This window comes from Mustela putorius, unplaced genomic scaffold (genome assembly GCF_011764305.1).
Source record: "Mustela putorius furo isolate JIRA1106 unplaced genomic scaffold, ASM1176430v1.1 tig00537227_pilon_pilon_pilon, whole genome shotgun sequence".
In the NCBI taxonomy this organism is placed as follows: domain Eukaryota; kingdom Metazoa; phylum Chordata; class Mammalia; order Carnivora; family Mustelidae; genus Mustela; species Mustela putorius.
The window spans coordinates 25164723-25179073 of NW_025422368.1; the positions used below are offsets into that span (position 1 = coordinate 25164723).

Here is a 14351-nt window from a genome sequence, read left to right on the forward strand (position 1 = left end):
GCCACATTTTCTTCTGAACCTTTCTCACCTACAAGTAGAGGTAAGAAATGGGAGCAAATACAAAAAAGAAAAAGCAAATACAATAGTGCTACTAGGTTGACAAGAAAAGTAAATGGCTGAAATAGAAATGAAAGTTAAATAGCTTTCATACAAACCTCACAAATGTTTCTGGGCTATGGATCATCAATTTATGTAATTTCTACCTAAGTTGCCACCAATTCTGCTTTGCAAATTTCCCACAGATTTTTAAAGAGAGAAAGATTGTTGGCCTTTTCTTATTTTCTTTTAATAGTACTCGATTGTCCCATTTTTTAGAAAAACCTTTAACATTGTAGCAGGGCATAAGTGTACTCTCTTCTTAGTAATAGAAATACAGTATATGATTGGGGGATGGGTTTTTGAATCAAGATTTCCTATTTATTAGATGTGTAAATTTAGGCAAGTACTTAAAACTGTGGGCCACATTTTAATCATCTATAAAATGGAGATAAAAATAGTGCTTATTTCACATAAAATTGTTATGAGAATAAAATGATTTAGCACATGTAAAGTTCTTATAACATTAACTGGCATTTTAGTTATTAATACTATTTATTGTTGATGTAAGTTTTCCTAGTTATATGGTTTAGATCAGACTCTCTCTGGTACCTATACATATATATGATTCTTGAAGTATTTTTTTAGTTTAAATACCATTTTGTTCCAGAAGTAATTCATGGAAAGTAAATAAATTAAATCATATATATATATGTATATATATATATGAATACACACACATATAGATATATATATTCTATTAAAAATCCTGCTTAATGGTAAATGAGCATCAAAAATGAGTGTGGGGGCACCTGTGGCTCAGTGGGTTAGAGCTTCTGCCTTTAGCTCCGGTCGTGATCCCAGGGGCTCTCTGCTCGGCAGGGAGCCTGTTTCCTCCTCTCTCTCTGCCTGCCTCTCTGCCTACTTGTGATCTCTGTCTGTCAAATAAGTAAATAAAATCTTTTTTAAAAAAATGAGTGTGAAACTGATAGAGATATAAAGGAAAAGTTGCATTCACAAACTAGAAGAGTAAAAAAATAAATAAGACCTAAAAATGTTGAAAAACATATAATGGGGATGGATTCTAAACTATAGTGATAAAATTTTACCTAATGAACAAGTTCACTTAGGATGTCTGGAGATATAAAATTCCTAATCAATTTAAAATTGTGAACATTATGTGTAAAATATGATAGTTTTGTCTCTGGGAAACTCCAACCTGATGCTGCAGATTAACTCTGATAAGCAGCCAGCACTCTGTGACATGTACATAATTATATTAAATCTCCATCAGAGGAAAAAAAGATACTTGCCAATGAAAGTTGAATACATATATGTTCAGGTGATCACTACAATCTGATCATTGTGGTGGTTTTATTTTTATTTTTTTACCATTCATATACTCTAGAAATAACGGCATCAGTAAGTCCAGAGGTAAGCTGTTTAGAGCTAAGATGGAAGCTTAACAGTCATAAAATGATTCTGATCCTTCTGTCTTTGTACTTTTTCTATCTTTAGCACAGGCTTCATTTTCAAGGCTACAGAATAGTAGCTAGAGCTCCAGTAAATACATCTGTGATGGAGGAAAAAAGGAAAAGGGGGAAAAATTAAAGGAAAAAGAATTTGGGACAAGTGTATGTCCCATTTTTAAGGAACTCTCCTAGAGATCCTATCCAGTAACTTACACTCCCATCTCTTGAGCTACTCCTAACTAGGAGTCTTGGGAGTGACGGCTTGAGGATGTTGTGTCGTTCTAGAACTAAACTGGAATTTTATGGGTAAGAAAAATGGATATTGGAGCGAGAGCTCACAGCTTTCTGCTGTTTGGTGGGTGTTTAGTGTTAATTATTTTTCAGCATCTTCTATTTGAGCAGGTGCTATTGCCATTTTTAGGCACTAATATCCAAGTTTAGCTTTCCTAATTGAAAGCCAACTTCCTTTACTTGTTTACAAGAAGGAGGATGGTGAGGGTTTTCTTATGTTTCTTGATCCAGCTGGGAGGCAGCAAAGGGTTTTAGGAGGACTGACTTTATGTTTTCCCACTTGGTTTCCTCAGTAGGATAAATCTGTTTTAAAATGTGCCAGACAGATGGTATTTTTTCCGTAAGGCTTCAGTGATCAAGTACACACCATAAAATCATGAATGAAGAGGAGGGGCAGTCCTATATATTCAAAATGAGAGAAAAAAGTCTATTCAAACTAACTTCCATTTGATTAAATGGCACTTTATTCCATTGGTTTGATTTTGAATACTGAGGATTTCCTACTGGCAATTAGATATGCATCACAGCTCTGTAGTATTTCACACTTGGGTATTTGACTAGTTGTATGAGTAGTAATGGAAATGTAAAGGTAAGCAAGTGAGGACTGTCTTAGTCTCCAAGGTGCCGCAAGGTGAGATCCATACCATAAATTGATTGTCTTTATTAATTACATTTTCCTTTTCTTTTGTTATGGACCTAGCAGGAAGTAGTCTGTTGTTTTTATATATGGCCACTGAAGTTTGTAGACTAAGGCAATGATTTCTTATATGATGCATTTATTGTGCTGGCTTTTCTTTAAACACATCTGTTGCATTTTCAAGGAGCTATTTGTATATTAATATAACAGGAACCTTCCTGAACCTACTGTTTAGGAAGAGAAGATAACTACATGTTTTAATGACTTTAGGGCTTTTGGCATCTTGACAGGTTTTTGCATGAGTATATGCAATGCAAGAAACTTACATATTTTATCGCACAGCAGATATTATGGCAAGGACCCGAGTCATAGCTGAAGTCCTTATCTGAGAAGTCAGTGTAGTATTGTGGTTCAGAGAATAGGTTTGTATCACACACACCTGGATTTGAATCCTGGCCCTGCTGCTGGGCCCAGCTATCTGTCTCTAAGCCTCACTGTCCTCATTCATAGAGTTCCAAGAGAATAAAAACGAGATAATACATACTTTATGTTTCCCAGTGCACTTACTGTAATCTCCCCACCTTGAGTGTGGGCTGGACTGAGTGGAATTGGGTTATGAAAAGATTGTGGCTTCTGTCTTGGGTGCTGTCCCGCTCTCCTGATGTGCTTTTGATTCCTCTCATTCTCTGGTGGATTGCTTGCTTTGGGAAGTCAGCTGCCTTATCATTAGGCAGCCTTGTGGAGGGACTCACAGGAGCTCTGTTACAAATGGAGATTTTGAGGCCTGTCAGCAGCCACTGAGAGAGGTCAGAAGCAGGATCTTGCCCAATTAAACTTCGACTTGACCACAGCCCACCTAAGAACTTGGTTGCAACCCCTACATAGGCAGGGGCCAGAGGCACTCAGTTAAGCAGCACCCAATTCCCTCACCCACAAACCATGAGATGATAAATATTTGTCTTTTTGTTTTAAACTACCAGACTTGGGGTGATTGGTTACACATAATAGACAAATAATACAACACATAAAGAGGCTCACCTGTGCATGGCAGGTGAACAAGAATCTCAAAACAAGGGGCGCCTGGGTGGCTCAGTGGCTTAAAGCCTCTGCTTTTGGCTCGGGTCATGATCCCAGGGTCCTGGGAACACATCGGGCTCTCTGTTCAGCAGGAAGCCTGCTTCCTCCTCTCTCTCTCTCTGCCTCCCTCCCTGCCTACTTATGATCTCTGTCTGTCAAATAAATAAATCTTTAGGGAAAAAAAAAAGAATCTCAAAACAAGAAAAGTTGCATTCACAAACTATGTGCATACTTAATTCAACGTTACAGGGTTATTGATCCTGCACTGTAAGTCATCTTCAGTATTTGTTTGCACAGAGCTCCAGAATAAGCCTTGAAGACAGCCACTTGCCTGCTTTTGTAGATTGACACATGTAAAGCAAATGTTATCAGTCATCTGAGATTTTAAGATAGGATGGGGAGACAGGACCCAAGAGGTCATGTAATTCCTTCTTCTGCTTCAAAGTAAAATGAAATTTATATTGCTGAAGGTCAAAACAAAAGAGGACATAGATAATAATTGGCAGATATTATTCCTTATATTGACACATAAGAATTGCTAAAATCTTTAAAGGAAAAGATGAACTGGTAAAAAATACAAGAGTTTGTGTTTGTTACTTGAACATTTCATTACTTAACAGTATTTCTTTAGGATCTTTGTGTTTATTTATTTTATAGAATGTCATCCTGCAGACTGCAATATTTGCAGCAACCCAGTTCTTGAAAAAATAATGTAGGAAAAAAAGGTTGTTTCATTGTTTGGGAGCGTGTAACAAATTGGATGAAAAAATTTTATGTGGAATGTTATATTAAAATCAGTTAGTCTGCCTTGCCAGAATCAATCCATCTTATATTTGAGATAAACACTTTCCTTGCCATTGAACTCTAGAAAGTAGGATATGGAACTTATTAATGGGTAAATATAACCGTATGGTTTAAAGGCCTAAGACAGAATTTCTGCACAACTACTATTAGTTTTATCTACCTTTACCTTCTTTTTCTAAAATTTCCCTCAATCTGTGGCTTCCCCTTTTTTTTACATTGTTTTGGAAATTTTCAGACTTAGGAGTAAAGCAGTTGTTACCAGAATCATTTTTTTCCCCCAAATTCATTGAACTTCACATATGGAAGGTCATATTATAAAGTCTAGTGCCTGCTACCAGATAAGTAAGAGTAAAATTTTACTTACTACCATAGGGCATCCTTTTCCAGCCAGCTGTTTGCTTTAAGATCAAATAAGGTTGTATTCTAAGGTGGTTTGCCTGCACATCAGAGTCTGGAATGCATATTGGTTTATTCTGTCCAGATGATTTAGCAAAAGCTAAAATGAATATTCCCATTTCCCAGTGGATTCTATGGCAGTTTGAGATAAAAAGGCAGAACTGCCCAAATATGTAGAACTTACTTTAGATGATTCAAAAACAGAGAATTTAGTTACCCTAAGACATCTTAAAACAAAATAAAACAAAGCCAAAAAACAATCCTTTAGTTGTGGCTGATAGGGTTTAAGACTCTTTATACCCGTTTCTCATTTACTCTAAAAGAGCATCTGTAATTCATCTTGTGCATGGTAGAAAGTTACACAACTTCTTTATATGTTGACATTTTTAACTATATAAATAGATAGATTTGAAGTACACTTTAAAGTTGAAAAGTGTTCTCAAAGAGAAAAGGAGATGTGAACTCTGGATTGAAAGTCTTCATGGGACATGAATGATGCTCTACCAAGGTTCTGCTAAAGAAGCGAGGCCTACATTTTCCGAAGTTCAAGGTTGAGGCAACTGGCACTGCCTTAGTTAAAACCACTGCCCTGACTCTATTGACTCTTTTAGAGTCAGAGTTATTCTAAACATGTATTTTATGTAACATTATTATCCTGAAGTTGGTTCAAAGTCTCTTTCAATGTGATTTACAATAATGCCATAGTTGTATTCCCAGAGAGGAGATTTCATGTCTAAACTCAACCTTTATATACAATCTATCCCTCTTGCAATCAAATTTGCTTATCTGAAAATATAAAGAAAAGAGTATTTTAAAAGAGAAACTGTTTACGGTTAGTGAACCAGTAATAAAACAGATACCATAGGACCTCCATTAATGCAACTAGTAATGTTACAGATAAGTAAATTTTCTTAGGCTAAAGTGATGAGAAGCAGAATTGGAGGATATAGGAAACAAGTAAAGATGATGGTGTTTAGAGCAAAAAATGTTTAAGTGCCACAGAATAAAAGTAATCACCACTAAGAATAACTTGGTCTTCTTCAAGTCTGTCAGGCCTTATTATGATGATTTCATAAAACATACCAGACGGTTACAGTAATGTTTGCATGTTAAGCTTTAAAATCAATCCATAAGGACGCCTAGGTGGCTCAGTTGGTTAAGCGTTGGCCTTCAGCTTCGGTCATGATCCCAGGGTCCTGGGAGCGAGTCCCATGTGGGTTCCGTCCTCAGCGGGGAGCCTCCTTCTCCCTCTGCCTGCCATTCCCCCTGCTTGTGTTCCCTGTCTTTCTCTCTCTCTGACAAATAAATAAAATCTTTAAAATCAATCAGTCAATCCATAATCCACTTCCTTCATGTGTCCATTAAGGCTAAGAGTGGTAATGTTATCTCACCCAGAATGGTTCTTAGCACCTTTTAGGGAGGAGTCCTAGGAGGCACTAGAATATACTTGATACATCAGAGGGTTTCTTAAGCAAAGATAAACTCAGGTTAATATATTTAAATATATTTTTTAGTTGTAGGAAGACATTTAAGATTGTGAAATTGGTCTTTTAACCACTCAGAGCATCAATTTTCCACAACTATAAAATACAGATACTAGACTAAGAAGTCTCAAAACACCTTTCCACTAAAATTCCATGAATACTCATTAAGGGGAAACTCAATCAGTATAGTGTTCTTCCTATATTTGTAATTTTTTTTAAATTTTATTCATCTATTTGACAGAGATCACAAGTAGGCAGAGAGGCAGGCAGAGAGAGAGGAGGAAGCAGGCTCCCTGCTGAGCAGAGAGCCCGATGTGGGGCTCGATCCCAGTACCCTGAGATCATGACCCAAGCCGAAGGCAGAGGCCCCAACCCACAGAGCCACCCAGGCGCCCCGTGTAATTTGTTTTGAGTCTACAGGAGTTCTCAAGAAATATTAATTTGTGGGGCATTTTCCAAAGTATGCTTTATGCACACACATGCACACACATAATAACAAAGTTTAAGAAGGTGGAGAAATGTTACTATGTACTATAGCCATTTTAGCAGTTCACAATGCTTATGAGCATAAAAGCGCTGAGAAGTTATAAAGAAAAGAGACCTTTTTTAAGCCTGCATTTCTCAAACTTACTTGATTAAAAAGCCTTAAAAAAAAACACACACACACACACAAACAGGGCGTGTGCTACATAGAAATAGTGCTTTATACATTGTGGGAAACACTACTCTGGTATGTAAGGACCTCAATGATTTGGAAAAATCACTGTTAGTAGTTTCCTAGGGCTGCTATAATAATACCACAAACTGGATGGCTTAAAACAACAGAAATTTATTTTCTCACAGTTCCAGAGGCCAGAAGTCCCCAAATCAAGGTGTTGGAAGGGCTGTGCTGTCTCTGAAGGCGCCAGGGTGTGATCTGTTCTGTGCCCCTCTCCTAGCTTCCCGTGTCGCTGGCAAATCCCATGCATTCTTTCCTTTATAGCCACATCAGCCTCAGTCTGCCTCCAACTTCACATGGTGTTCTCCCCTGTGTCTATTTCCGTGTTTCTCTGTCTCTTCTTAGGACACTAAGGATTAGATTTGAAGGCCATCCTAATCTGGTATGACCTCATCTTACATCTTAATTATATCTGCAAAGATCCTTTTTCCAAAGGAGGTGACATTCACAGGTGTGGGAGTTAGGAGTTAAATATATCTTCTGGGGGGACACAGTTCAACCCATCACGTTGATTACCCCCCAAACCTCATATCCCACTGCTCCTTGACCAGGCCATTTGTTAGTGTGCACCAGGTCTTAGTTTTCTGACCTTTTCTTTTATCTACATTCATTCCACAGATTAAGGCCTTTTGTGCTTTAAATGTCTTCTCCATACAGATGATTTCCAAATCCGCATCTCTCGCCCTGCCCTCCCTGCTGAACTGCAGTCTTCCATCCAGAATCTGCCATATCTGATAGGATTAGACAGACTAACCCTGTCCAAAACAAAATTCTCATTTTCCTAGGGCCACCTCACTCCAGCTGCAGTCCATCACCAGGAAATGGCAATATCCTTCTGAGAATCACCTTTGTTTCTCTATTCCTTTTACCCCCACTCCTAATCCCTCAGCAACCCAAGCTCATCCCGTCTCAGATACCTTCCCAGGCAGAGTGCTGCGGAGCTCACACTGCTGGCCGTCTGGCTGGTGGTCTGCCCTTCCCAAACCGGAAGTCTCCTCAGTGGGGTTTCCTCTTCTGCGCTCGCCCCACTACCGTCTGTTGCCCACAGTAACAAAGTCGCTCTTTCTCTAAAATCGAGTATGGTCACAGTCCTACTCCAAACTCTCCCGTGTCTTCCCACGACCCATAACGTCCGCCACACTCTGAACACTGTCTGCTTCTCGGATCCTCCCTCCTTCTCCCCCTGGCTCATTTTGCTCCATTTTATTACATGGGTTGCCAGTCTTCAGTCACACCAGATCTGAACCCACGTTTTGGACTCCGCCTTTGCCGTTCATCTGCCGTGCAATTTTCTTTCCTGATGCTTTTTTTTTTTTTTTTTTGGAAACAATTTTATTTATTTGTCAGCGAGAGAGACAGCACAAGCAGTGGGAGTGGCAGGCAGAACAGAAAGAGGGAGAAGCAGGCTCCCCAGTGGGCAGGGAGCCAGAGGCAGGGCTAGATCCCAGAACCCTGGGATCATGACCTGAGCTGAAGGCAGACATTTAACCACAGAGCCACCCAGGCACCCTTTCCTGATGCTTTTGTATGGTTCCATTCCTCCCTTATTCCTTTCAGCTCTCTTCATTACCACCCTGTCCATGTGCCTTCCCTCTTCATCCTACCTCAAAATCTCTCCCTCTCTCTGTCAAAGCCTACTTTGTTATTTTTAAAGGACTGATCTCTACCTGAAAAGTCATTATTTGTTTCCTCAAACTATAGTATAAATTATATAAGAAAGAGACTTGTCCCATTCATCACTGTATTTCTAGTGCCTGAAATGATGTCTGGCACGTAGTAGGTGCTGGAGAAATAGTGAATAAATGAGGGAATGAAAGAGTGTTTGAATACTTGTAAGCAGACTTTCTCCACTGCATTCAGGTTTCCTTCCTCAGCGTCTCTCAACAGTCTTTGTTCTTCTAATGTGCTTTCTTAAAATTTCTAATACATCTTCTCTTTGTCTAAGGAAACGCTCTTGATACTCTGAGCTCCTGTTCAAGCTGCACCTCCTTGACGTTTGCACTGCTCCCTTCCTGCCTTGATCGCCCCCACCCCGTGTATGATCTTCCAGTAGATTCTCTCTTTACATAAGAGCACCTGCTTGTTCAATTATTGCATGTGTGTCTCTCCAAAGAGATTAAAAGCTTCTTAAGGAAAAGGACATTATAGTATACCTTTTTTGCTCAGGTCTCAGAGCCATAATGTAAGGATAGGGGTCAATCTTGACTTTTTTATTGATTAGCTGATTGACTAATTGAATGCCTCAATCTCAAACTTGTAAATGAAACAACAGCTTGAGGGTTTCTTGGAGAGAGGTGTATACAGTCAGAAAAGAGAAGCATTCATATCCAAATACACCATTAAAAGGTCAGCACTATAATAAATAAGTAACTGAAGAACTATTCCGTTTCTTATTAGACGGTAAACAATCTTTCTTACCCAATATGTTGATACTAACTGGAAAATCTGTCTGAGTAATTACAGTTTCAGATCATCATACCTTTCCTCAGTGCTCAGGAAAGAGCTTGTTAGTGAATGTAAAAACCAAACCCATAAAGGTTACTACTACTAAACTGATAACATTTGTTTATGAAATCACTTTCCATCAGTGAATTTGATATCCATTCTAGCTTTTTTAAAAAAGTAGATCACTTTTTAAGCATAGTTTAAAATATGGTGGAGGGCAGGCTGGAAAAGTAACATTGATAGAAGTCAGCTTAGTACTTTCACATCTCTTATGTGTCTTGTTGGTAGAAGCCCCAAAGATAGTGAAATCACAATTAGTACTAAGTGTATTATATGTATATATAATATACATAAAATATATATTATACACACACATACGATGTATCAGATTTTCTGGGTTGTAAACAGTGTTCTTAACAGTTCTTAAATAAGCCATTTTTGTTTGTTACTGATTTTGAATTGTGCTATTCAGACGTATATAAGTTCACCATCCATCATATTTGTATTTTGAAATGAAAGCTAAGATCTAGAGATGTTTTTCTTCTTTTGCTGTGGCATAAAATACTAACAGGTAAATCTAATGCAGGGAATTACTAGAAATTCATGTGTTCTTTTCTTTTTCTCCTAACCTTATTAACTTTTAGCAAGTAATATGCTTTGCAATGGCTTTTAGTAGTATACAAACTGAAATGATGCAAAGAGGGAAGAAAGATTAATAAAGCCCAGGGGTCTGTTTCAGAGACCTCAGAATTTCCAGGGTGGGTGGTTTTTTTTTTTTTTTTTTTTCAGCTGAAGCAACAGAAAATGGAGGGGAAAACAAAGCAGTTAGAGCTACTTGGTTAGGAAGAGATTGTAAATCCCATACCCAGAAATGCTTACCACCACTACTCTAGACATAATATTGTCAGCACAAAGTCATAGAATACAAATCTTTGACTCACTTTGAAGTGAAAGCCACAAACACAGAACTAAGCTCCAGTCTTCAAGGGGCAAAGAAAGTTGAATACTTTGCCAAAATTCTTCTTGCCTCAATAAAGGATAGTAAGGTAATGCCTAATAAAACAGAAACTGTTGAAATTCAGGAATTTTCCAAGAACATCAGCTTGATGCACTCATTTCAGAGAGAGGAATCCGCCATCTTTCTAAGAGAAAGGTCTCAAGTGTTCCTCTTCACAGACAGGATTTTTGTATCATGTCCAGGAAGGACGCGCCAAATTGGAATTTCAGCTCTGTGATGGCCCAAATTATCTTCCTTCCCATAAAGGATCAGTGTCAACTTATTGCTCCTTAAAGTGTTGAGTGCCTGTTGATTTAGTGGATTGTTGACTTCAGACAGTTCTGGGGAGGCATGCTGAAAGATGTGAAGTGAAATTTGGAGCTGCCTAAACCCAAAACTAGTATGTCCATGATCTTTTTTATTTTTTAAATATTTTATTTATTTAACAGAGAGAGATCACAAGTAGGCAGAGAGGCAGGCCGAGAGAGAGGGAGAAACAGGCTCCCCGCTGAGCAGAGAGCCTGATACGGGGCTCGATCCCAGGACCCTGAGATCATGACCTGAGCCAAAGGCAGAGGTTTTAACCACTGAGCCACCCAGGCGCCCCTGTCCCATGTTCTTCTAATCCACTAGTTCCACAAGCAAAAAGAGAGAAGTGCTTGGTATACTTAAATAAATCTATTAAACCTTTTTGCATATTTTTGCATATATATTATATATATATATATATATATATATAGGCAGGAATATATCCCTGCTTTTTAAAAAAATTACAGAATATTCATTCTGAGCACACAAATCCAGGTGATTATTGTCACTTAGCGACAACCACAGGTGGCTTGTTAATTATGTGAGCTTGTGCAATAGGCCCTCAGGAGAAAAGTTTCTCTTCTGTCTAATATTCATAAATTCTAAGATACTCAGTCAACTTTTATTTTAATACAACTCCTAATTATTCTAGGGAGCTTCTAGAAGACTTTGAACTATTAAAGCTAACATTTATGATATATGCACATGAGTTATGAAACATATTTGTAAAGCCCCCTCAGAATGAATCCAGATGTCCATCTGCCTGACACCATACTCTATATACAACTCCAGATACAACTATCCTCATTTGTGATTGCATAATTTCCTTGCCTCAAAAACAAATATTCTGTTGCCTATTGATATAACTCGAAATAATACATTTCTGAATTTTGCTTGGCTTTTGTGCTGTATGAAAAAGTGTATCAGACTATCTGTAGTCTCACCCACTTCCTTTTTAAATTCAGTTTTATTACAGATGGTCACTAATTTATATTCTTCTGAAATATTGGTGTTATGGTTGGTAATGTGTTTGTTAATATGTGATACATTAAGATTTATTGTTGAGTTGTAGTAATTAGACCAGCATTATATTTGTGTGGTGATAGGTGAATTGTCTAGTGGAACAGAACAGGGAGCCCAGAGACAGATTCTTGCCTACATGGAAACCTGATTCATCACGAAAATAACATTGCAGGTGACACAGGCTTTGGCTTAAGCAGTCTCTGTAAGATCTAGCTTAGGTGTACAGAGGTCTGTGTTCAAGGATGCTCATTACAGCATTGGTTATAATAGCAAAAGATTAAGAGCGATCCAATAGATATTTATTTATTTATTTATAATATTTATATTATAATTTATTTATATAATATTTATTCTATCAAAAGAATAATTTCAAATAAATAATAAAATATTTTATATATATGTATATATAATAATAAATGCACAGAGGAAAAGTATGCAACCCTTTTAAAGAAGAAAACGGGAAACTCATCCTCTCATATACTTGCACATGGGACAGATAGATTTGCATCCCCACTCTGGAAAACAATTTGGTATTATCTATCACAATTTAAAATATGTAGATCTTATGATGTAGAAATTTCACCTGTTGGAATCTGTCCAAGAGATACCCTTGAATATCTTTTGAAGGGAGTGCACTCAGGTTGTTAATTTCCGTGGTGCTTCAAAAACAAGACCAAACTGGAACAAATTTTCATGTCTATCACTGGGGAGAACGGCTACATCAAATGATGGAATACAGTCAAGTAATTTCTTAAAAATGAGATGGGGAAAGTTCCAGTAATGGCAGTTGGAACAATGCGATTATGTGAACCCTCCCATAGTTAACAATTATAAGATCAGGACCAAATATTTTTAAAAACCCATCTTTTCAATGCTTGAAACCCTCCAAAAGTACACAGAAACCACTGGGAATGGACTGCAATTGGTATTAGTACCTTCTTCTGTTTTATTGAAATTTGGACCAAGTGTAAAATTTTAAAACTACAAATATTCATACTTCAATTTTTTTTCCCTTTCCTACTTATCTTTTAGACTAGGTCAAACATGTTTTCACTTTTAGAATTAAACATGGATCTGTCATTTCCTGATAGATTGCCTTGCTCTGGTTGGTTGAAGACTTCTTGATTCATCAACGTCAGCAAAGATTTATTGAGTGTCTAACATGTGTCAGACCCTCTTCTAGATGTGGGGTTACAGTCGTCAGCAGGACAGACCAGATCTCTGCTCATTTGGGGTTTATATTCTAATGAACTGTCTTGTTTAATAGACATGTGGAGAAGAAGGCATATATTCCCCTGAAGGTATCATCTGAAAGAAAAAGGGGAAAAAAGGGAGGAAAAACGATAAACAGAAATCCTATTTCTGTATATGTATGTATATGTGTGTGTGTGTGTGTGTGTGTATGTGTGTGTGTGTATATGTATCCCAAACTGTTAGAATTATATATATTTATAATATAATTATATATAAATTAAATATGATTATGTATATTCTATATATAAAATTATATATTCTTTCTATAAATTATAAAAATATATATTATATATTATTTCTATAAATCATAAAATATATAAATATTATATTATATATAATTATATGTTATTTATAATTATATAAATAGTTATATTTCTATCATATTTATATAAATGTATATTATGTATATATATATTTATATAGAGAGAATATATATATATATGTATATATATATATATATCCCAAACTGTTAGAATTGAAAGGAGTCTTACTGGTGTTCAGTGTTTTACATGAGCATTTTGCTAAATGCATTTTTACTAACTAATTTTTAGGATATTTCAACATTTTAACCTTCCAGTTTTTCAGTCATTTTGGATATCAGTGGTTTATAGAGATGGAATTTAACAGAATTCTTGTTTGTATTGTTTTTTTATGTTGGGGAAAGCTTATGGGAAGATTATGTTAGCTTTTATATAAATCTGACAAGTATATACTGTGAGAAGGAATTTTCTTGCCTTTTTTTTTTTTTAAGTTATTTCATTTTTCTGTAGCCTGTAGGCAATGTGTTGTCATTGGTTATTTTTACACCATGGGCAAGTTGATTTTTTATTGTTTTAAATAAAAATAAAATAAAAAATAAAAAAAATAAAAATAAATTGTTTTTTATTTCAATTCCAGTATAGTTAATATACAGTGTTCTGTTAGTTTCAGGTGTACAATACAGTGATTCACCGATTCTGTACATTACTCAGTGCTCATCACAGGAGGACCACCCTTTAATCCCCATCACCTATTTCACCCATCCCCCAGTCTACCTCCCCTCTGGTAACCATCAGTTTGTTCCCTATGGTTAAGAGTCTGTTTCTTGGTTTGTCCCTCTCTCTCTCTCATTTTTTTCCCCTTTGCTCATTTGTTTTGTTTCTTAAATTCCATATATGTGTGAATTTACATGGTGTCTGTCTTTCTCTGACTTACTTCAGAGTAAGTCAGAGAAACATTATACTCCCTAGCTCCATGTGTGTCATTGCAAATGGCAAGATTTCAATCTTTTTTATGGCTGAATAATATTCCATTATTATATATATTATTCCATTATGTATATAAAATATACACACACCACATCTTTATCCATTCATCAATCAGTGGGCACTTGGGCTGCATCCTTTATTTGGCTATTATAAATAATGCT

The 14351-nt window shown here is 36.7% G+C and overlaps 1 protein-coding gene across 6 annotated transcripts in view; it reads left to right on the forward strand.

Annotated features, from left to right (window-relative positions):
• CCDC91 (coiled-coil domain containing 91) overlaps positions 1 to 14351 on the forward strand; it is a 356615-nt gene that overhangs the window by 305746 nt on the left and 36518 nt on the right. For 2 of the 6 annotated variants that reach the window (XM_045073379.1, XM_045073380.1), the window contains exon 13: positions 12781 to 13102. The exons of the other annotated variants lie outside the window; for them this stretch is intronic. In XM_045073379.1, the coding sequence (XP_044929314.1) occupies positions 12781 to 12936 (156 nt within the window). In that variant the 3' untranslated portion in view covers positions 12937 to 13102. Of the gene's footprint in view, positions 1 to 12780; positions 13103 to 14351 lie in introns of those variants that run through there. 6 annotated transcript variants of the gene reach the window in all.